Consider the following 17,608-nt stretch of genomic DNA (forward strand, 5'->3'; position numbering starts at 1 on the left):
AGTTGATATAAAATGGATATACCTAGTAGCACTAAACTCTTGATAGTACTAGCCCGTAGTAGTAAACTCGTATCGAATATTCCAACTCCGTAACCCACAGTCTGGACCCCATGCATAATCCGTTATCCTGCTTGGAAAAGTCCCGAATTCCCTGCTGTCGAGAAAGATGTATGTCGTATCCCAGGACCGCTCCTGAGTCGACAGGTCAAGCTTCGAGGGAGAATCTACCTGTCTGAACAATCATCTGTAGCTGAAGCCCAAGAACTAAAGAAACAAAAAAAGAAAACAAAGTTGAACCCATGCATTCGCCTAAGAAAGAGTTGGAATTCTTTCATGCCCCTTCTCTCCTCACTCTTGCCCCATCTTATCCAACTTTAAGTATAAAAGTCAAATGATCAAGCACTGATGTTTTTACATGTCAAAATGAGAGTTGAGAGCCATGATCCGAGAATCAGGAGAGGTTTCGGAAGAGTCCAGCGAACCCCCTTCTGCCAGGCTCACCGGGAGGGGTGGAGGTACCGGACCTTGCCATCTAGGCTATCGGCCGGCAAAACCCCCTTAATAACCCTCTCCAGCACCCGTACCGTTGTGACCGGCATGAGAAGTATACATGTAGTTGGGATCGGTGCCGCCTTCAGCAGGGTTCGTTCCTTCAGGGGGTGCGTAATCGGCGCTCGTTGTGCCTGGCTCAGTCTTTTCAGCACCCGGGATCATTTGGCCGCCCCAGCTGTTGTTCTCTAGGACGCGATCACGGTTCGACTGATTTTGTTGCTATTTTCCCATCACTTTGTTAGAAAAAAAGAACTGTGAGAAGGGTTGACAGTGTAGACTCTTTCTCACCTCACGGTACTTTGAGAGATAGACCTTGAGAGCCTCTGCATAGTTCTCGAAGCCCAGCGAAGTCATGGCAAACAAAATGTCTTCTCCGTTGACTGTCTTGCGTTTTTCTTGCTGGCATTTCTCCGAGGCTGAGGCGAGGCAAGGCAAGTCAGTATACGCAAAGGCGTTCTCTATGAGACAAAGCCCAGAACACAGACATACCTTCGCTAGTTATGAAGGAGATGAACTCGCTCACACACTCCTGCATGCACTCTTTAGCCTCCTTTGCTATCTTGGCGTTGTCAGGTAGTGCATTCTTCATGATTCGGGCGACTGGAGCAAAGTTGCGAATGTTAGCATCAAGCTCATCGGCTTTGTCGGCCTTGGAGGCGCGCGGCGTCTCCTGCACATTAGGAAACAAATGGTGAGGCATAGGAAATATGCGAGGCTGAGAAAAGCGAGCAGCTCACACACATGCGGCAAGCAATCATGATTCGAGAATGGCGCCGAGGGGGATGATGAAGACATACCATTGGCTATAGGCAACCACCGGTCTTGCTCCTTGACACCTTCAAACTCATAGCCAGTCCCTCCGGCCGAGTGGGGTTCCTGGTTATCATTCATTTGTCCTTCCTCGTCGGGTGACTGTGCACCTTGGTCGACATCCTTTGGAGGAGATTGAGGGGAGTCGGACATATTTGGCTACCTGCAGCGGCTGCTAGCGTCTTTTGTAGAATCTTCGGGTTGGTACAGCTTCGGTAGGTTTCGCGGTGATGTGTCCCCCTGGCCACGTCGCAGAGATAGTAGAGCTTGCCCGATACGTCGAGAGGGGTGTGTGCAGTGCGAAAAGATGCGTCAATCGTGACAAAACGCGAGGGATCTAGGTCGCGGCAGGTTGGGTCTGCCCTGGCTGGGACGACGCAGGACCTATGACGCCCGCTTGGCGTATGTATGTATGGGCTGGCAAGCCGGTTGGGAGAGAATATCCCTGGGTGGAGGGGAAAGGCCGGAGGGGGAGGGGTGGCCTTGGTAAAAAAAAAAAATAGGGTCCGCAGTCGTAAAAGAGCTTCCAGTCGATACGATTGGGGAGCAAAACAACAAAGCTCTGTCCAGGCAGAGCAGCGCTGCTACGAGGGCGTGAGCGAATCAAGCACAAGCACAAGCACTGCTTTCTCAGCTGCTGACGGTCTTTCTCTGGCTCTGGCTACGGCAATGCCAGGCGGATTCGAGGAATCACAGCTCGAACAACAGACAGTGACAAGGTCGACGGGGGTGCGCCTTGGACAACAGACGAGGTCTTCGCGTTGCAAACGGCTTCTGGGACGGATTGGTGGCGCGGCCCAAGTTACACGGTCGCGCAGGGTTCCGGGTCGTAAGGCGACTGGTTCGAGGTCAGAACAGGAGGCTCGCGGGGGGGAGTCTGGGAAGCGTCTCACGAGGGTGTATTGCGCTGTTTGCTTCTGCGGCTGGCGTGGGTGCATAAGTGTGAATGTGGATGTGGAGTGCAAAGAGGAAAAAGAAGGACGAGGCTAGTGGTGGACAGCAGCGCGGTGTTGTCGGCCGAAATAACAGCGGGAACCTGGTGGGCAGGTAGCGCGGTACTTTGCGCAGCTAGCCCGGTACTAAGGCAGTTGTCTTTGAATGGGCAGCGCTGCAGTGACAGCCTTTTGCAGCTTTATCGATAGAGGGGGGAAACAAAAGGCTCGAGGTACCGCCTCATACTGCGCTGCGTGCTGCGGTACCGCCAGCGAGTGGGTGGTTGTTGCCCAGCAGCAAAGCTACCTTGGGCAGCTCGATCTGCACTAGCAGGGCGGGTATCTGGAGCTGAAGCTGACAGTACCGGGTTACTTGCCTGCTTGGTATCGTTCAATATGTCTGGAGTCATTCAAACATTTCGACGTTGACCACTTACCGAGCAGAGGTACCTGGTGGCTCTTGGGACATGCGACACGATCTACCTATGCCGGCTTAGTATGATGCTACCCATTACCTGAAAAGTGGTGATAGCATCAGCTGCCAGACTACATCGGTCCTCGATTAGTACTAATGCTGCCATCAACGAGAGCTACTACTACTGATATTATCCAGGGAACAGATACTATAGTTAGCAGCTCGTGTAAGCGTGGCATCCATCTGTATGATAAAACCAACTGGGTTGGCAGTTGCAGCAGCCTTCTCCATTACGAGAAAATCCTATTAAAAAGAACCAAAAAAGGCCCACCGCATATGTATGCGCTCAAATCACCAGACCACTCAATCCGCACACCCCGGCTCGACATGATGCTGCTTTAGAATGCCTCATGTGAGCCTTTAACCACGACCAACATCACCCTACAATTGATAATCCTCGTCCCAAGTGCGTCTTTTGCCTGGGCTAAAACTCCCAAGGGGGGGCCGAATGGTTGTACCAAGGCATCAGAGGCGGTGTGTTACAGCAGCTATCCGCGGTGTCCTCTTGGTGGCATCAGCTAAAAGGCCTTCGGATGATATTCCTGCATCGGGAGAAAACAAAAAGGCATCAATGGCATCTTGACAGAGTCTAGCAGCCAGCGAGAGCCCTCCCCCCTGTCCTGGCGCAGCGAAAAGCAGGCCAGTGCACTTGTACCAGCTCCCCTGTCCTGCGATATGCCGTGATACAGGCATGGTCAGCCTCGTGGCTGTGACGTCGTCGTCGCAAACGAAACTGCATGCCAGCCCACGAAGACGGTACCGGGATGGTGGGTGACTGCAGTTGCTCATTTGACAATGGATCGCAGGCCATGTCCAGAGGCCGCTAAGGCAAGCCTCTCCTCAGGAACCCGGTGGCTGAAAAGTCGGGCCCCCAAAAAACGAGTTGTCAAGTCATTGGGCCGCATTTCAAGTCTGCCCAGTGGTTGGCTGGTGACCGATGCCGGGCGGGAACGAACCACGGCCTGGCTCTCGACAACCACTCGGGCATTGGGCAGTTGTTTGGGCCAATGGTGACGTTGGCGCTGCGAAAAGGCCCATCTGTTGGTTCTTTTCTTCTTTCTTCGCTCCAGGCACAGCTCCGCCAGAGACGGCTACATGCATTCTGTGGTAACCTCTGAAAAGACGGCATTTCGCTCTGTCTAAGCACTTCGAAACGGTGCCCCTAAGCTCCCGGCGGTCCGCAGATTGATTGGGTAGCGAGCCCAAACGTCCCTCGCCCTCCCATTCTGCCCATGTCCCTGTGCATGGCTAGACGGAAGGATGGCGGGCTTGCTTGATGGATGGATGGGTGCTGAGCTGGCTTGAAGCCCAGCTGCACCCGGCTTGGGCATGAAGCACGAACATGCGCATAAACATCCGTTTCCTCGATGCGTCCAAGTTCAATCCTCTCCCGCCCGCGTGCTTTCACTTGTTGGGGTTGGATCCTGCAGGCAAGCTAAGCCCATTTGATGAGTAGTAGCTCTCATTGCGCATGTACGAGAATTTGTGGCATTTGCCGTCGTCGATCGACTTGCTCTCTGTCTAATCTGTGCGTGTGAGGAACCAGAAGGATACAAACACCATTCCGTATCATGTTTTCCCCAGGCGCTGGCGCGCTGCATGACAGATGCGAGCAATGCATAATGGCGGTAAGTGTCATCGTGACATGGAGACGGGTTACAACACTCGCACAACGTAAGCAACCCGGGCATCCACAGTTTGCAGTTCGCAGAAATCGTTTCATGTCCGTAGCCGCTAATGGCTAATATAATAGCCTTTCGTGCGGCGTTCAAGGCACACAAGATGCAAGTAGTTGTCAATGAATGCATATCTAGCGGCTTCGTTTCTTCCCTCTTATTTGCTTCTGGGCCTCTTCGTCCCACTCTAGCCTGGCGACGTAACATTCCAGAAACGATTCCACGCTTCTTTCATGAACAAGACTGCCCTAGTGGTGGTGTCACGAGCGAACATACGAGCCACGAGGAGGGGGGATGAAAAGTAGTGAGCACCCCACTCCTGCATTAAGCCGGCTTGATAACCCGCAGATGGGCCCCCATGTATGTTCTTAAGAGATTCTCATGTGTAAGTTGTGTGATTCCCAAATATCGATGAGGTTGATGGAGGGTGGCTACTACCCTGAAATCCGTTAGATGAAGTGTTGTCACCATGGCTTGCCACTTGGCAGTGTGAAGTCGCATTTCAAGAGCTACGCAGCATACTCGTATGCATTGGTGATGAAATCTCCGAGAGGGATGCCACATGCGTAGGCGAATGCTCGCTTCGAATTCGGTGATGAACGCACTCTTCGATGTGATATAGTATATAGTGCGGCTGACGCTGGCAAAACGTTCCGATTGGGCTGCGGCAATGTAAAGTGATTTGTACGCATCTAGACCTCCCCTGAGACTCCGATTGTTGGGAATCCCTATATTGAAAGACACACCAAATCGCACAGATGGACCCCTGTTTGCATCACTGCAATTAATTCTCACACGCTGCGCGTAGCCCAAGGTGCGGATACGGCAAGGTGGAGGCTGCATGCAGTTGGGCTCTGAGGCACCATCAGCAGAAGGATGAATTCCGAGCGGCTGAACAACCAGGCCTCAAGGACCATTTGAATGCCAAGGCTCTGCTTCTGCGTCGTTCAGGGGCATGGCCACGTAGAGCTGAATGGTGTGGCATAGGCAGCTGTATGCTGACGAGGAAAGGAAAATGAAATAGATGGAGGTGCATTCGCGATTGAGGATGGATGGTAGAATCCACGTATTCAGCCGCCTCATCAAATGGGTGGGCTCTTGCTTGGCCACGAAAAGTTTTTCCAATTTTTTTCTCCTATTAGATGACATAGTTTGTTGTGTACCTCACTGCTGTACTACCTGAACATTGTTCTTCTTCTGTTGTTTTGGCAAAGAGAGGTTAGCTTTCAGTTGGACCTTGACAAGGCACTGGACGCATTGGATACGAACCTTCCACTTATCTAGTTCGTCTTGCTTGTTTTTGTACTGTTTCACCAAATCATCGAGGACTTTCTTCAGCCCCTCCTGGTTTGTCTTCAGTGCTGGCACGACATCCTTGACCGTTCTCTCCACGAGCACTCCGTTGATCAAGCGGAAACACTTTCGATCCCCCGAAAGCGGCTCCAAAGTCTCAAGCACAAGCCTAGAATAGTCGCCGAATTAGCGGTGTGATACATCGAGTCACGTTGAGGCTGAAAAGTGAGCGGCGTGGACAAGGAAGAGATGAAACATGGCTTGGAAGCGTGGGGGTTGACATCTCAGAGCAAAATAGACCAAAAAATAGCAATAGAGGGATTGATGAAAAGGTGGAAGGAAGAACGAACTTGTGCTCTTCTGCCTCCTGTTCAATGTCACCGATTTTTGAGGCAATCTGCTGCAGTGTGTTCTTGTAGTTGGAGTAAGTTGTCTGAAGATCTATGAATATGATTTAGCAACGTGAGATTGGGATGACAAAGGAGGGGATGACAGCAAGGAAAAGAAAGAAATGCCCCTGGAATGGACACCTACCTTGCTGCTTCCTCACAGGAAGCTGTTGTGATGACGCCATGGCTGCCACTGTGAAGGGAAGATAGAGAGAGGCCGTAAGAGAAGGGCCAGCTATCCCTGTGATTCACTATGCGAGATGTTGAGGCAGAGTTTCTGTGGCTGTAGGTCACAGCTATCAACTTGGGCATCGGTTGATTTCCGGCACTGTGGGCGGCAGCTATTAGCGGAAACTCCCCGCTAGAAGCAACGCCTAATTATTGCCTGTATGGTCCAAGCTTTTTTCTAGATGCAACATCTGCTGATGAAATAATTGCCCGATCTTTTTGTTGAAACGAAATCTGCAATTCCACCGTCTTGCTCTCCGCATAAACGAAAATGCATCCTCATCTGCACACACAAAATGCTATGGGTATGCCAAATGTTCCTTGAAGCATCGTTTCTTCATCCATTGGTCTAACTGAGGTGTCCAGCATGCCAAGAGGTCATTGCCGCTCTCGAAGAATGCCATGCGAAGGGCTTCATGCACAAAGCTGCAGGCGCCTGCAACGATGCCAAAGACTTGGTAGACAAGTGTCTGCGACAGCAGCGCTCCAAAGTACAAGACGATAACAGAGCCGCTGCGAGGGCGAAACGGGATAGGATCAAGGAAGAGCAGCGGGCGCTTGGTCTATAAGAGATACCGATGGACGTACCCGAGTTCTCTCTATTTCGCCGCATTCTCAACTCATTTCTACATTCAAATACCTTTTATCTTGTACAATATCACCATCTAGTATCATTTATGACCGGCGTTAGGGGAATAAGACGGGCAGTCGGGAGATAGGCTCTCCGTCTTGCCAATGTACATATATATTCTCATGGAGCGCAAAACTGGGCAGCCGATGGATCAGGACACCGCTTGAAAGAAAGAAAGCCTTGATTTGGGACTGTCGAATGGCTGAGGCTTTTACCAGCTACATATCCACCAATACATATACATACAGACATTCCTCCATCCAATTAAGCTCTGCGCAGGGCTGTGCCAAAGGTGAAGAGACCGTAGGCGGACAGGATGCTGAGGAAAATAGGCACAGGTTTCCTCAGACGGATCGCTCGAGGGAAAGCTGAAGCTCCGAGAACAACCGAGGCGAGCAGACTCAACTCCACACCGTAAGGCTGACCATTGGCAATGCGATATCCGCCGAGGCCGTCTAGAAGGACACATGGATGGGTTAACACGCCAGTGCTAGGGTCGGCGATGGAATTGACGGACTACATACACAAGAGACCAACGAGACCGCCGGCGGCGATTGAGGGAACAGAGCCCGTCTTAGCATAGCCAATTGCGCCGCCGCCGGCTGTGAGAGCCGCAAGGACATAGGACGCATTTGACAGCGCGGAAGACGTAGTCTTGGACTGGCGCAAAAGAGAGAAGGTCAGCTTGCCGGATTCGCGAAGGCGCATTGCGCACGATTGACGTACCACCATGATGAATTGTGCTGTATATGAGAAGCTACGGACTGTATGTATCCTGCTGAGATTCAAAGCTTCGCAGATCAGCTTTATATGCCGGAATGGAGAAGCTGGCGGCCTTTTAAGTCCCGAATCCAATCGGGGCTCGGAGTCGAATGAGGCCGCAAACCAACTGACGTGATTGACGAGTGATGGAAGTGGGTCGCCAGGTCCCCCCAGATTTGCGAGCCAATCACAGCTCGCCGACCTGCTTGGAGCTTTCGTGGCCGCAATTGTACCAAAGTACCTAACAGGTAGCGCTACGACTACAGTAAGTGCTTCCCAGCCAGCAATTTGAAGATCGATATCATCAAGAACCTCGTTTTCCCTCTCCAGACGAACGTCCAACATCGCCCGCCATGGCCCCCAAGAAGAACGCAGCCCAGCCGGCCCCCTCAGCCGCTGCGACCTCCCAATCCAGCACCACGGCGGCGGGCTCTGTCCCAGCGCCTGCGGGAGCAGCGCCAGTCTCGACGCCCGTTTCCGCGCCAGCAGCCAAGAGCGCCCCGGCCAACTGGGACAAGGTGCTGCAGAACATCTACAGTTACTACATGAACGAGACGCCGCAGCGAACCAAGCTCATCGACGTCTTCCTCGTCTTCATCGCCGTTGTGGGCGCATTGCAATTCCTCTACTGCATCCTAGCTGGCAACTACGTGCGTCTCCCAGCAAACCGCGGAAGCTTGCAATCATTGGGCACATTCACATTGCTAATCATCATCGCAGCCGTTCAATGCTTTCCTTTCAGGCTTCGGAGCAACCGTTGGCCAATTTGTTTTGACGAGTGCGTAACTTTGCTGCTTCTTCGTGTCGATTACAAGGTTCTAACTGGAGCTGTAGTTTCGCTGCGTATACAGACAGCTGCCGCGAACAAGAGCGATTTCCCAGAGGTATCACCTGAACGGTACGATTCCCACCACCAATCGAGCTAGATATATACGTCGACATGTGTATATGAGTGTACCGATCTCTGTTATGCTAACTTGCGGCCGCAGAGCATTTGCCGACTACGTTGTTTGCAGTCTGATTCTACATTTCTTCTGCGTCAACTTCATCAACTAAACAGCGATAATGCGGGAATGCGCGGTGGAATGGCGGCTTTGATTAACTACGTGTCATGAGCCGTATAATACATGGTGGTTTCCTCAATCATACCTATTCATGTAGGAGAGGGGGCTTATACGGGAAAAGTAACTTGGTCCTAGCCAAACAAATAGGGAATCGTTTTATTACCAGAGCTATATCAAGACAAAATATGATTTTCATCATGCTCCGCCACCATCTACTGCATCCTCTTTGGGCTCGGCTTTTGGTGGACCGCTGGCGCCCTTAGGAGGTGGTGGCAGACCTGTACCCTTGCTTTTAGGTGCATTATCCAGCGCCAAGCTCTTCTGCTCTTCTTCCTTAAGATAGTCATCCATGAAATTGTTGTTGGGCACGTGGCGTTCTTTCTTCTTTCCACCTCGCGGCGTCCCACCTCGTGGAGGCGCACTCCCTGGCGCTGCACCGACTATTTGCGCTGGCACCAAAAAGTCGCCGCCCGTCGGTGGTGGTGGAGGGCTAGCCTGTGTCGCGATCAATTCTCCTCCACTCTTCTCGTTAAACTCGCCGTCGAACATTGTCTCGCCAGGAGCATTAACAGGTTCGCTCAAGGGAGCTGGCAGCCGGTGCAGCGCTCCGTAGCCCAAAGTACATCCCAGAGCCCCATCCCCGCCCCAATTTCGACTAGGCTGTATTGTGACTTCGCGCGATACATCGTACTCGTTGTTGTAGACGTATAGTCGCAGAGGTCGTCCAATAAAGTCTTCCACGAGCTCACCGAGAGCACTTTCGCCATGTAGGGCGCCTTCTGGGCTGCCGAGAATGTAATCGCTATACGGTAGTAATCCGGCAAGATCGGCGGGTGAATTAGCCGGGACATCAAGGACATGCCAGATATTAGCTGCAAGTGAGATGGGCGCGAACTGGAGGGAGAGCCCAAGAGCTGCAGTATCCACGGGCACGGGAATGTGCATTTCTCTTATCCGTTGACCCTATGCGATGTCAGATTTGGTCGTCTTCTTCTCCTCTGGCCAGTAGTAAGGGTAGTAGTTGATTCTCACCTTTGCGCTCCATAATCCAAACGTCACTGTTCCGCCGGCGCAGTTCTGAACCTCCTGCGCAAACAAGCTCGGATCGGGGTTATCCTGCACTAGTCTTAGCACCTGATCGCCTGCTAATCGCGCAGGGCATTGGCATATACGATTGGCCTTCCATTGATTCCAACAATGTAATCAAACCAGGGCTCGATTGGTAGCTCGAGGTTCGTGTTTCGCAGCACCTGGAAGCCAAACGAGTCGCGATCGTGTTGACGTTGCGGGGCATCGCCATCCAGGCGGGACATGAACCGGTTGAGGGCGTTGAACATGGTCACTGAGACTGTTGCCCCACTTCTGTGCGAGGCTTAAATATGGGTGTGTAGCGTTATGAAACTGAATTTTCGCTCTATTGGAGGAATGGCGTCGCTTTGAGAGTTTGATGCCGCGAAGATGCTTCTTGATAAGAGAAGAGTGACGTCTGGCCTCACTCAAAAGAGAGCTTGTCGCAAGCTGTCCCTAGAGGTATCAGCCTTGCATAAGTGCCAAGGCGCTAGAGCATCAAACGCGAAATAAAAGTGGATCTGATCGCAGCTAACTTTCAGCCTTGTCTTGAAATTCATCTGCCGTCGTACATGGGCAATTCTTCTCCGATCAACAACACCCAGAAATCGACATATGATCCGCTGACATCTGTAATTCACAGCCAAAAGTTATTTCATATCGCATCCAAAGCTAGGAAGGCTCATGAATTTTGTTCCTTTTTAAAGTAACCTGCTTTGTCCACTCACATCACCAAACACTTCATCGACGACTTCTTATCGGCGTGAACGAGGCTGCATCTCCCGCTTCGGCACCCTATTCACCGCACTACGGCTTATCAAAAGCCGTCATTCTAAGATGTCTGCGGATGAAATGGTACCCGCGGATGCAATAGAGCAACAACTTGCTCGGGATATGCTCGGTCCTTACGTGGATGCGCCAACCGCCCAACTCCTCTTGCCGCAGGCCCGTCAGATGCCCCAGGTTGCGTGGCAGATTATCAGAAATGCTCTAGAGCAGAATCCACAGGCAAGAGACGATATTAATTGCCTAACGGAACTATTAGCGACCGGGGGCCAGGTAGCCAATGGTATCAATACGGATCGCCCCGATACTAGTACAGTCGCGGAGCCCTCTGACTTTTCAATAAAGCCTGCCGACAGGCTTCCATTGACGGAAGAATGCCACCACTATACAGGCAAACACGAGGTCCCCTGGGATATTCAGAAGTTGGTCTCCTGTTGTGCGGAGTCGTGTTTCCTCAGAGTGCTAATCGAGTTTGCAGATACTTTAGCCAACGGTACTCAATCTTCTCGTATTATGATAGTGGAGTTCATATGACCGATGATGCTTGGTTTGGTGTTACACCCGAGCCTGTAGCAAAGTAAGTTCTGAAATTGGATACTTTTCCGTACTTCTCTATTCTTCTTTGTCACCACCACTGACACCCATTCCAGCCAAATTGCGTACGAGCTCTCTGAGGATCATTACGACCCAGAAAAGACCATTCTCATCGATGCGTTTGGCGGTGCCGGAGGCAATACCATTGCATTTGCTCTGTCAGAGCGATGGAGTCGCATAATTGCCATTGAGCGTGATCCTGCAACTCTTGCGTGTGCCCAGCACAATGCCGAAATCTACGGTGTTGAACCAGGTTTAGTAACTTGGATCCTTGGTGACAGCTTTGAGTATCTTGATAAACTGGTTAATAGCCCGGAAAAGCTACATCCAGATCTCAGAGTTAATTTGGAGACCACGATGGTGTTTGCTAGCCCTCCTTGGGGAGGGCCTGGGTACAGAACCGATGAGATATTCGACCTGAGCACTATGCAACCATACAGCCTGAATCAGCTGCACGAAGCGTATAAGAAAATGGACCATGTGCTATTTCTTCCAAGGACAAGCGACATTCGTCAAATTGCGAAACTCGCGCCCGAAGGGGAAAAGCTCGAGGTTATCCAGTACTGCGCAGAGGGGGCCAGCAAGGCCATGGGTGTCTATATCCCAGCAGAGAAACCGCCAGCATCTAGCGACTGATCTCTCGTCCTTTTTCTTTGTTTTACGATTAATGAGCGTTTGTCAGTACATGAGGCGAGGGACTTGCAATCTATACCCAGTGTATGAGTTGACGTGCAGCATCGTGTTGTAGCGAGCTCATTCGCAACTTGTATTTTCCAGATCACAGAAGATTCATGTTATTTTTCAGCTTTATTATGCTTTATATAATGATTTAGATTGACTAAATGTTTTCCCGATGAGAGAGCTATGCATTCCCATTTAGGTAGTGGTGTTTGCACATCACTATACAGACAGGCAATAGGTCTTCTCCAGAGCACATGGAGGTGCTGCTACAATCAGTGTCCGAATTAAGGTTCGAAAACATGACTTTAAATACTGTTTAAAAACATTTACACTGAGTTTTCTGGATGAATTAAACGTGAGCTTATTTCGAGATTAAACGCAGCCAGTAATATTAGGATTGCAACTAGGTCATACATGATGTACAGTCTGTTTAGAAATCCTTTCGCACTGTATGTGATAGGATTTTCCACTTCTCTTCCAACCAAAGTGACCCGCTCAATTCAAGACTGTATTCATTTTATTTCCCAGAGCGTGTATTTATACCGCTTGTTTTCTTTTATTTGTTATTATAACAAGATATTTCAATCATGGCCAAGGATAAGAAGAAAAACAACGACGCCAAGAAGGCGAAAAAGGTGAGAAACGTCGAGTGGGAAAATCTCATCCCAAAATTACCCCTCCAAATTCACCAAAGAAGATCTACAAGTATTGACTGGACCGTTTATGTAGGCCGAGAAAGCAGCCAAGCAGGCCAGCAAGGGTGAGAAAAAAGTCAAAAACAAGACTGCCAAGCTGGAAGGCAGTGATGCCGAGGATGTCGACTTGGATGAAGTGCTAGAAGAGTATCGCCGCCAGCAGGAGCAGTTTCTGAAGATCACAGAGACGGTTGTCGATGGACCTCCGAAGCCTCGAGCGGCATCAACCATTATGGCCTCCCCTCATGAGAGCAACAGTCTGCTTTTGTTTGGTGGAGAGTATTTCAACGGGTCGATTGCGCAGTTCTACAATGACCTGCACATATACAACATCAACCGTGATGAGTGGCGCTGTGTGACTTCCCCCAACGCACCGCTGCCACGATCTGGCCATGCCTGGACAAGAGCCTCGAATCCAAACTATGTGTATCTTTTTGGAGGAGAGTTCTCATCACCAAAACAGGGTACTTTCCACCATTATTCCGACTTCTGGAGGCTGGAGCCTGCGACAAGGGAATGGACCAAGATCGAGGTCAAGGGCAAGGACAAGAGTCCGCCAGCGCGAAGTGGCCACCGGATGACTTATTGGAAACAGTACATTATCTTGTTTGGAGGTTTTCAGGACACATCAAACCAGACCAAGTATCTGGCCGACTTGTGGATATTTGACACTGTCAACTATGTCTGGCACTGCCCCGTTCTTCCGCCCGCCCAGCTCAAACCTGATGCCCGCTCCTCCTTTACCTTCCTGCCCTCTGAGCAGGGCGCTTCCCTTTTCGGAGGCTACTCGAGGGTCAAGGCCACGGTACAGCTAAAGAAGCAGAAAAAGGGTAATCAGCCCCAAGGCCAGAAGAACGTCCTCATACCCAAGGTTCACGAAGATTGCTTCTTCCTTAGGATGTCTCTCCCCGCAACCGACGCGAATGCGAATACACCACCCGCCGTTAGATGGGAAAAGCGAAAGAAGCCAGCAAATGCACCTACCCCTGTTCGCGCTGGCGCTACAATGGCATACCACAAGGGCCGTGGCATCCTTTTTGGCGGTGTTCACGACGTTGAGCAAAGCGAAGAGGGCATGGACAGCGAGTTTTTCAACCAACTCTTCGCGTGGAATATTGAGAGAAACAGATTCATGCCCCTCGTTTCACGCAAGCCACGCCAACAGAAGAAGAATGCACCCGAGCAGCGAGTTGGCAGACGTGGCCGTGCCCAAGCAAACGAGGAGGAGCTCCTAAAACAACTGGCAGCACTGCAAGCAGGAACCTCGTTGGAGGATATTGACGATATTGAGCTTGAGAAGATGCTCGCCGAACCAGAGGAGGAGGAAAAGCCTGCTAGGGAGATGCCTGTGTCTATGGAGCCGCCACACATGCGCTTCAACGCCCAACTGACGGTTCAAAACGACGTGCTCTTCATTTATGGCGGTACTTATGAAAAGGGGGACCGGGAGTTTACATTCGATGATCTTTATGCCATCGATCTGGTGAAATTGGACGGATACAAGGAGATCTTTAACAAGCCCGTCGAGGACTGGATTGTAAGTTTTGGATCCTTTACTGTCGTTGCGTGTGGAAACTATGAGCTAACCAAGATATTTCAGGAGTCTGAGGATGAGGAGGACGAGGACGAGGATGAGGAAGACGAAGATGAAGAGGACGATGAAGAGGATGAAGATGATCAGGAGGAGCCGGAGCAGCAGATCCGCTCAGAAAGCAAGCGTAAGAAGAAGCAAGACGAAGTATCAGAGGTGTCTTCCGAGGCCCCTACACCGTCAATTACGTCGGAAGAAGAAGAAACCGAAACAACTGCCACATCAGTCGACGATGGCCTGCCACACCCAAGAGTAAGTCTTTTATCATTTTAACCCTTGTTCAAGTCCATGTTTCTGGAATATCTAATCTCTAATAATTTTTATCTACTCTAGCCTTTCGAATCTCGCCGCGAATTCTTCGTCCGCACTTCCGCAGAGTGGCAGGAGATCCTCATGACCAACCTCCGGTGGAAGAACATCCAGCCGGAGACGCTCGCCATCAAGGAGATCAAGGCCAAGGCGTTTGAGCTCAGCGAGGAGAAGTGGTGGGACTGCCGCGAGGAAATCACGGCGTTGGAGGAGGAGCAGGAGGCGGCGGGCATTCAAGAGGTGGTCAGTCTTGCGGAGAGGGGAGACGCCGGCGCTGTTGGAGGTGCAAGGAGGAGGTGAGGGGGGAAAGAAAGCGGTTGGGGTACAGCATTTGGCGGTTGATTTGGTTTTGGATCAAAGCTAGTGTGTGTATGTAGCGTGTTGAGCTATTTCAGCTTGGATATTCCCTTTCCCATCATCTATCGCTCATCATCTCAATAACTCCCGTGGGATCCCATTCATCCCATATGTACGCCAACCAACAACAATCCACTAAAGAAAAAGGAATGGGCTATACATCATCTCCATCAACGCCCTCACTCTCTTCCTCCTCCTTTTCCTTCTCCTTCTCCTTTTCCATGTAGATCCGCCTCAACAACCCCCTCTGCAGACCACACCGGCGTCTTCCCCCTCACCCACAAGACCATGCCCGCAATCCACTCAACTAGTCAGTTGGCCGACGCGGCCATGGGAGGATACTGCTTCCCATTCTTCTCGACTTTGGGCTCACAAGTGCACCACTCCTTCTCATCGACCGAGTCGAGCACACCAGGGATGTGGTTTCCACAGCCCCACCAGGTTGCCTTGTCTAAAGAGGACATATGTAAGTATAAAGTCCTGTTCAATGTCTCTCTCTGAGAATGATGCAAGTCATGATGCAGCGTCTCGGTTGTGAGAATCCAAATAGGTGTAAGAGAGGGGTGAGTGAGTGAGTGATGCTTACGGCAGTTGTTGCAAGTGGCACTTCGACACATTTTTATCTTGATTTGAGGCAGAAAAAGAGGAGTGGAAGTTGCGTATGTAGTTCACAAATGTTATAACTTTATCAGTTGAATTGAATGCAAGTTGAGACTTGTCCAGGTCTGAAAACAGGAAGAAGAGGCCTAAATAAAGACCAGAACAACAAAATAGAGGCGGCAAAAAAGCCCGCGGTGGCCGAGCGGATCGCCGGCCGGAAAGCTGACCAAATCGGCGAGCCCCGCCCGGGCAAGATACATAGGTACAAACGATTTGGTAAGCCAGAACGGCGACCATTTCTGCACACATGCTCTGTCATCGCCGTCTTCCTTTTCATGCCCGAATTCTTGATTACTCTACATCACGCCCGGCTTCTTGTTAACTTTGTGTGAATCTTCTCGAAGGATTTGTGAGGTGGCAAGTTCGGGTTCATAATTAACAGCAATTACTCAATTTCCTCCGAATTACCATACTTAGTCATAATCTCTCCTTGTTGCTTCAACCAAACCTCCCCGAACTTCCCCCTTCCGACTCTGTTAGTCTCTGATATCATATCACTACCGTCATAAACATTAAACTCTTCCTTCTCCTTCAGTTGCCCCCAGAACACCAAAAAGTCCAGCCTAAGAGCGTTCGTTTTCTCCGTTCCAGCAAGTCCTCGACGCCATTTCACTAATACCAATACCAATACCAACACCACTAAATGCTGATCCAAAGCTTGCATAGCTACTCAAAAAGGGAAAAAAAAATTAGGACTCCACCTCCGTCGCCTTTTGCTTCTTGGCAACTTCGCTCTCCACAATGGACCGGATGAGATTAACTGCCAGTTCTTGGCCTTGCTTGATCACGGCTTCAGAGCTATCCGCCGGCACGTGGAAGAAGATTACCTTCCTCTCCTTGTCCTGCTTATAACAGGTTGCCAAGCTTGAGTAGTAGATGAAGTCACAGAGATAACGGCCAGCATCGTCAGAGATTCGAAGATCCATGTCATTCTGCGCCATATCGTGTCAGTGATGGCAACGTTCAAAGGCCAGGGCATCAATATCAGTATCCTTACCGAGCTGTGCTGCTGCCATCTCTGCCAGATGTCCTGTATATTCAAGTCGGTCTTGAGCACATCCGGTAGGTCGTGCCAGATCCACTCTTCGTCCCGTTTCCCATCAAGCTCGTCAAGGTGCTTCCCGTCCACGTCGAGAGACTTGTACCCCGTACGATGTCCTCGACTCTCGATCTGGTACATGAGCCGCGGCCCTGCCATGCCAATGTGAATGACAACGTCAATCTTGCGGCCCAAGTACGTCTCCTCCCACAGCGTTGGAACAAGCTCCCTCACCACCTTGTAGTTGACTCGAATGGGGTCGGGGTGCACCAGAATGCGCACTGGCGGGATGTCGACGGCATTTCGAGAGTTTGGGTCCTTGGCCCTTAGTGGTGGGAGGTATTCTGGGAGGGCTCTCGCGATTTCCCATGACGGGTTGATCGGATATTCTGACCGGAAAGGCTGGAAACATGATTAGTATATGTTGCGCCGGGCGTTGATGGGGGAGATGCTGGGCACGAGACGCACCTGAAATCCAGTGACGAGCACTGTCAGCTCTTCTTGGACCTGAGACCCCATGGAGAAAAAGAAATTGTATCCAAAATTGTATACTCTGTTTACGAGATGATGTAGAGATCGGCAGTATAAGAAGAGCTCTGGTGCCCAAGCTCTGTGTAGATCAGGCAATGGTCAAGGTAAGCAGGTGAGAGATGTCACTCTGGAGGGTGTACTTGCACATACCTGGATATAACCTGATCGTTAGCAGACAAGCCACGAACGCCAGCACTAAGAGGCGCCCCGAGGTAACTTTATACCCGATCTCGAGGTACACAAAATGTTCCGTATCCAGCAGCGGCTACCAATCCGGGCACTTTAAGACAAACAAACGGCAAATGTCACGCATCATTTCTTGTCATGCCGCTGCTAACGCGGGACGATTGGTGGATAGCCAGCAGCAAACAAAAAGCAGCCGTTCCCGTTGTAATACCTTGTTAAGCCGAATCCTTCCAGCGGTGCGGGGGAATTTGGGACGTGGATTCATTCAGCTTCTCCATGGGACCAGAGCTTTAGCCCAG

At 50.8% G+C, this 17,608-nt stretch overlaps 11 protein-coding genes across 11 annotated transcripts; 4 read left to right on the top strand and 7 right to left on the bottom strand.

Annotated features, from left to right (window-relative positions):
- Positions 1-202: 202 nt before the first annotated feature.
- Positions 203-1,642, bottom strand: V8C40DRAFT_187570 (histone-fold-containing protein). Its single transcript, XM_083211821.1, has 4 exons — positions 1,350-1,642; positions 1,042-1,152; positions 841-968; positions 203-771 (listed from the first exon to the last, which is right to left on the bottom strand). Exons 1-4 carry the CDS (start codon positions 1,513-1,515, stop codon positions 559-561), a joined length of 618 nt encoding a protein of 205 aa, XP_083074773.1. The 5' UTR covers positions 1,516-1,642; the 3' UTR covers positions 203-558.
- Positions 1,643-5,157: 3,515 nt separating this feature from the next.
- On the bottom strand, positions 5,158-5,735 carry V8C40DRAFT_240687 (uncharacterized protein). The gene has a single exon (XM_083214849.1). It carries the CDS (start codon positions 5,592-5,594, stop codon positions 5,352-5,354), a length of 243 nt encoding a protein of 80 aa, XP_083074774.1. The 5' UTR covers positions 5,595-5,735; the 3' UTR covers positions 5,158-5,351.
- V8C40DRAFT_187600 (tubulin-binding prefolding complex subunit GIM4) lies at positions 5,449-6,466 on the bottom strand. Its single transcript, XM_083211822.1, has 4 exons — positions 6,273-6,466; positions 6,089-6,179; positions 5,715-5,907; positions 5,449-5,642 (listed from the first exon to the last, which is right to left on the bottom strand). The coding sequence occupies exons 1-4, from the start codon at positions 6,310-6,312 to the stop codon at positions 5,610-5,612; spliced, it is 357 nt and encodes a 118-aa protein (XP_083074775.1). The 5' UTR covers positions 6,313-6,466; the 3' UTR covers positions 5,449-5,609.
- Positions 6,467-6,554: 88 nt separating this feature from the next.
- Positions 6,555-7,232, top strand: V8C40DRAFT_240690 (COX assembly mitochondrial protein). Its single transcript, XM_083214850.1, has 2 exons — positions 6,555-6,660; positions 6,722-7,232. Exons 1-2 carry the CDS (start codon positions 6,627-6,629, stop codon positions 6,922-6,924), a joined length of 237 nt encoding a protein of 78 aa, XP_083074776.1. The 5' UTR covers positions 6,555-6,626; the 3' UTR covers positions 6,925-7,232.
- Positions 6,765-7,842, bottom strand: V8C40DRAFT_240692 (transmembrane proteins 14C-domain-containing protein). Its single transcript, XM_083214851.1, has 3 exons — positions 7,713-7,842; positions 7,511-7,646; positions 6,765-7,441 (listed from the first exon to the last, which is right to left on the bottom strand). The coding sequence occupies exons 1-3, from the start codon at positions 7,716-7,718 to the stop codon at positions 7,251-7,253; spliced, it is 333 nt and encodes a 110-aa protein (XP_083074777.1). The 5' UTR covers positions 7,719-7,842; the 3' UTR covers positions 6,765-7,250.
- Positions 7,843-8,017: 175 nt separating this feature from the next.
- V8C40DRAFT_240697 (dolichyl-diphosphooligosaccharide-protein glycotransferase) lies at positions 8,018-9,178 on the top strand. The gene is made up of 4 exons (XM_083214852.1): positions 8,018-8,398; positions 8,469-8,526; positions 8,583-8,646; positions 8,738-9,178. Exons 1-4 carry the CDS (start codon positions 8,102-8,104, stop codon positions 8,802-8,804), a joined length of 486 nt encoding a protein of 161 aa, XP_083074778.1. The 5' UTR covers positions 8,018-8,101; the 3' UTR covers positions 8,805-9,178.
- Positions 8,864-10,297, bottom strand: V8C40DRAFT_240699 (GRASP55/65 PDZ-like domain-containing protein). Its single transcript, XM_083214853.1, has 3 exons — positions 9,985-10,297; positions 9,845-9,928; positions 8,864-9,775 (listed from the first exon to the last, which is right to left on the bottom strand). Exons 1-3 carry the CDS (start codon positions 10,147-10,149, stop codon positions 9,008-9,010), a joined length of 1,017 nt encoding a protein of 338 aa, XP_083074779.1. The 5' UTR covers positions 10,150-10,297; the 3' UTR covers positions 8,864-9,007.
- Positions 10,298-10,454: 157 nt separating this feature from the next.
- V8C40DRAFT_240701 (RNA methyltransferase) lies at positions 10,455-12,245 on the top strand. Its single transcript, XM_083214854.1, has 3 exons — positions 10,455-11,088; positions 11,145-11,243; positions 11,317-12,245. Exons 1-3 carry the CDS (start codon positions 10,718-10,720, stop codon positions 11,894-11,896), a joined length of 1,050 nt encoding a protein of 349 aa, XP_083074780.1. The 5' UTR covers positions 10,455-10,717; the 3' UTR covers positions 11,897-12,245.
- A 206-nt stretch (positions 12,246-12,451) lies between these two features.
- Positions 12,452-14,954, top strand: V8C40DRAFT_240702 (uncharacterized protein). The gene is made up of 4 exons (XM_083214855.1): positions 12,452-12,576; positions 12,671-14,173; positions 14,237-14,479; positions 14,561-14,954. The coding sequence occupies exons 1-4, from the start codon at positions 12,529-12,531 to the stop codon at positions 14,834-14,836; spliced, it is 2,070 nt and encodes a 689-aa protein (XP_083074781.1). The 5' UTR covers positions 12,452-12,528; the 3' UTR covers positions 14,837-14,954.
- On the bottom strand, positions 14,865-15,734 carry V8C40DRAFT_240704 (uncharacterized protein). The gene has a single exon (XM_083214856.1). The coding sequence runs from the start codon at positions 15,508-15,510 to the stop codon at positions 15,205-15,207; it is 306 nt and encodes a 101-aa protein (XP_083074782.1). The 5' UTR covers positions 15,511-15,734; the 3' UTR covers positions 14,865-15,204.
- An 89-nt stretch (positions 15,735-15,823) lies between these two features.
- V8C40DRAFT_240706 (pyroglutamyl-peptidase I) lies at positions 15,824-17,594 on the bottom strand. Its single transcript, XM_083214857.1, has 4 exons — positions 17,274-17,594; positions 17,061-17,202; positions 16,551-16,994; positions 15,824-16,485 (listed from the first exon to the last, which is right to left on the bottom strand). Exons 2-4 carry the CDS (start codon positions 17,109-17,111, stop codon positions 16,243-16,245), a joined length of 738 nt encoding a protein of 245 aa, XP_083074783.1. The 5' UTR covers positions 17,112-17,202; positions 17,274-17,594; the 3' UTR covers positions 15,824-16,242.
- Between the last annotated feature and the right edge of the window lie 14 nt (positions 17,595-17,608).

This window comes from Trichoderma camerunense (genome assembly GCF_050948025.1).
Source record: "Trichoderma camerunense strain CBS 138272 chromosome Unknown V8C40scaffold_6, whole genome shotgun sequence".
In the NCBI taxonomy this organism is placed as follows: domain Eukaryota; kingdom Fungi; phylum Ascomycota; class Sordariomycetes; order Hypocreales; family Hypocreaceae; genus Trichoderma; species Trichoderma camerunense.

What these genes read in the sequence shown, in the direction of transcription:
- V8C40DRAFT_240706 (XM_083214857.1), bottom strand. Translation starts at nt 17,111, where the DNA reads ATGGGGTCTCAGGTCCAAGAAGAGCTGACAGTGCTCGTCACTGGATTT. An exon ending in TGCTCGTCACTGGATTTCAG is followed by an intron (nt 16,995 to 17,060) that starts GTGCGTCTCGTG and finishes TCATGTTTCCAG; the next exon opens with CCTTTCCGGTCAGAATATCC. An exon ending in GATGGCAGCAGCACAGCTCG is followed by an intron (nt 16,486 to 16,550) that starts GTAAGGATACTG and finishes GATATGGCGCAG; the next exon opens with AATGACATGGATCTTCGAAT.
- V8C40DRAFT_240704 (XM_083214856.1), bottom strand. Translation starts at nt 15,510, where the DNA reads ATGTGTCGAAGTGCCACTTGCAACAACTGCCGTAAGCATCACTCACTC.
- V8C40DRAFT_240699 (XM_083214853.1), bottom strand. Translation starts at nt 10,149, where the DNA reads ATGTTCAACGCCCTCAACCGGTTCATGTCCCGCCTGGATGGCGATGCC. An exon ending in GAATCAATGGAAGGCCAATC is followed by an intron (nt 9,929 to 9,984) that starts GTATATGCCAAT and finishes AGACTAGTGCAG; the next exon opens with GATAACCCCGATCCGAGCTT. An exon ending in TTGGATTATGGAGCGCAAAG is followed by an intron (nt 9,776 to 9,844) that starts GTGAGAATCAAC and finishes GACATCGCATAG; the next exon opens with GGTCAACGGATAAGAGAAAT.
- V8C40DRAFT_240690 (XM_083214850.1), top strand. Translation starts at nt 6,627, where the DNA reads ATGCATCCTCATCTGCACACACAAAATGCTATGG. An exon ending in GCACACACAAAATGCTATGG is followed by an intron (nt 6,661 to 6,721) that starts GTATGCCAAATG and finishes TGAGGTGTCCAG; the next exon opens with CATGCCAAGAGGTCATTGCC.
- V8C40DRAFT_187570 (XM_083211821.1), bottom strand. Translation starts at nt 1,515, where the DNA reads ATGTCCGACTCCCCTCAATCTCCTCCAAAGGATGTCGACCAAGGTGCA. An exon ending in GTGGTTGCCTATAGCCAATG is followed by an intron (nt 1,153 to 1,349) that starts GTATGTCTTCAT and finishes ACTTTGCTCCAG; the next exon opens with TCGCCCGAATCATGAAGAAT. An exon ending in ATCTCTCAAAGTACCGTGAG is followed by an intron (nt 772 to 840) that starts GTGAGAAAGAGT and finishes ATGGGAAAATAG; the next exon opens with CAACAAAATCAGTCGAACCG.
- V8C40DRAFT_187600 (XM_083211822.1), bottom strand. Translation starts at nt 6,312, where the DNA reads ATGGCGTCATCACAACAGCTTCCTGTGAGGAAGCAGCAAG. An exon ending in TCCTGTGAGGAAGCAGCAAG is followed by an intron (nt 6,180 to 6,272) that starts GTAGGTGTCCAT and finishes TCATATTCATAG; the next exon opens with ATCTTCAGACAACTTACTCC. An exon ending in CAGGAGGCAGAAGAGCACAA is followed by an intron (nt 5,908 to 6,088) that starts GTTCGTTCTTCC and finishes CGACTATTCTAG; the next exon opens with GCTTGTGCTTGAGACTTTGG.
- V8C40DRAFT_240697 (XM_083214852.1), top strand. Translation starts at nt 8,102, where the DNA reads ATGGCCCCCAAGAAGAACGCAGCCCAGCCGGCCCCCTCAGCCGCTGCG. An exon ending in GCATCCTAGCTGGCAACTAC is followed by an intron (nt 8,399 to 8,468) that starts GTGCGTCTCCCA and finishes TCATCATCGCAG; the next exon opens with CCGTTCAATGCTTTCCTTTC. An exon ending in TGGCCAATTTGTTTTGACGA is followed by an intron (nt 8,527 to 8,582) that starts GTGCGTAACTTT and finishes CTGGAGCTGTAG; the next exon opens with TTTCGCTGCGTATACAGACA.
- V8C40DRAFT_240692 (XM_083214851.1), bottom strand. An exon ending in CGGTCTCGTTGGTCTCTTGT is followed by an intron (nt 7,442 to 7,510) that starts GTATGTAGTCCG and finishes GTGTCCTTCTAG; the next exon opens with ACGGCCTCGGCGGATATCGC.
- V8C40DRAFT_240701 (XM_083214854.1), top strand. Translation starts at nt 10,718, where the DNA reads ATGTCTGCGGATGAAATGGTACCCGCGGATGCAATAGAGCAACAACTT. An exon ending in GTCCCCTGGGATATTCAGAA is followed by an intron (nt 11,089 to 11,144) that starts GTTGGTCTCCTG and finishes TCGAGTTTGCAG; the next exon opens with ATACTTTAGCCAACGGTACT. An exon ending in ACACCCGAGCCTGTAGCAAA is followed by an intron (nt 11,244 to 11,316) that starts GTAAGTTCTGAA and finishes CACCCATTCCAG; the next exon opens with CCAAATTGCGTACGAGCTCT.
- V8C40DRAFT_240687 (XM_083214849.1), bottom strand. Translation starts at nt 5,594, where the DNA reads ATGTCATCTAATAGGAGAAAAAAATTGGAAAAACTTTTCGTGGCCAAG.
- V8C40DRAFT_240702 (XM_083214855.1), top strand. Translation starts at nt 12,529, where the DNA reads ATGGCCAAGGATAAGAAGAAAAACAACGACGCCAAGAAGGCGAAAAAG. An exon ending in AGCCCGTCGAGGACTGGATT is followed by an intron (nt 14,174 to 14,236) that starts GTAAGTTTTGGA and finishes AAGATATTTCAG; the next exon opens with GAGTCTGAGGATGAGGAGGA. An exon ending in ATGGCCTGCCACACCCAAGA is followed by an intron (nt 14,480 to 14,560) that starts GTAAGTCTTTTA and finishes TATCTACTCTAG; the next exon opens with CCTTTCGAATCTCGCCGCGA.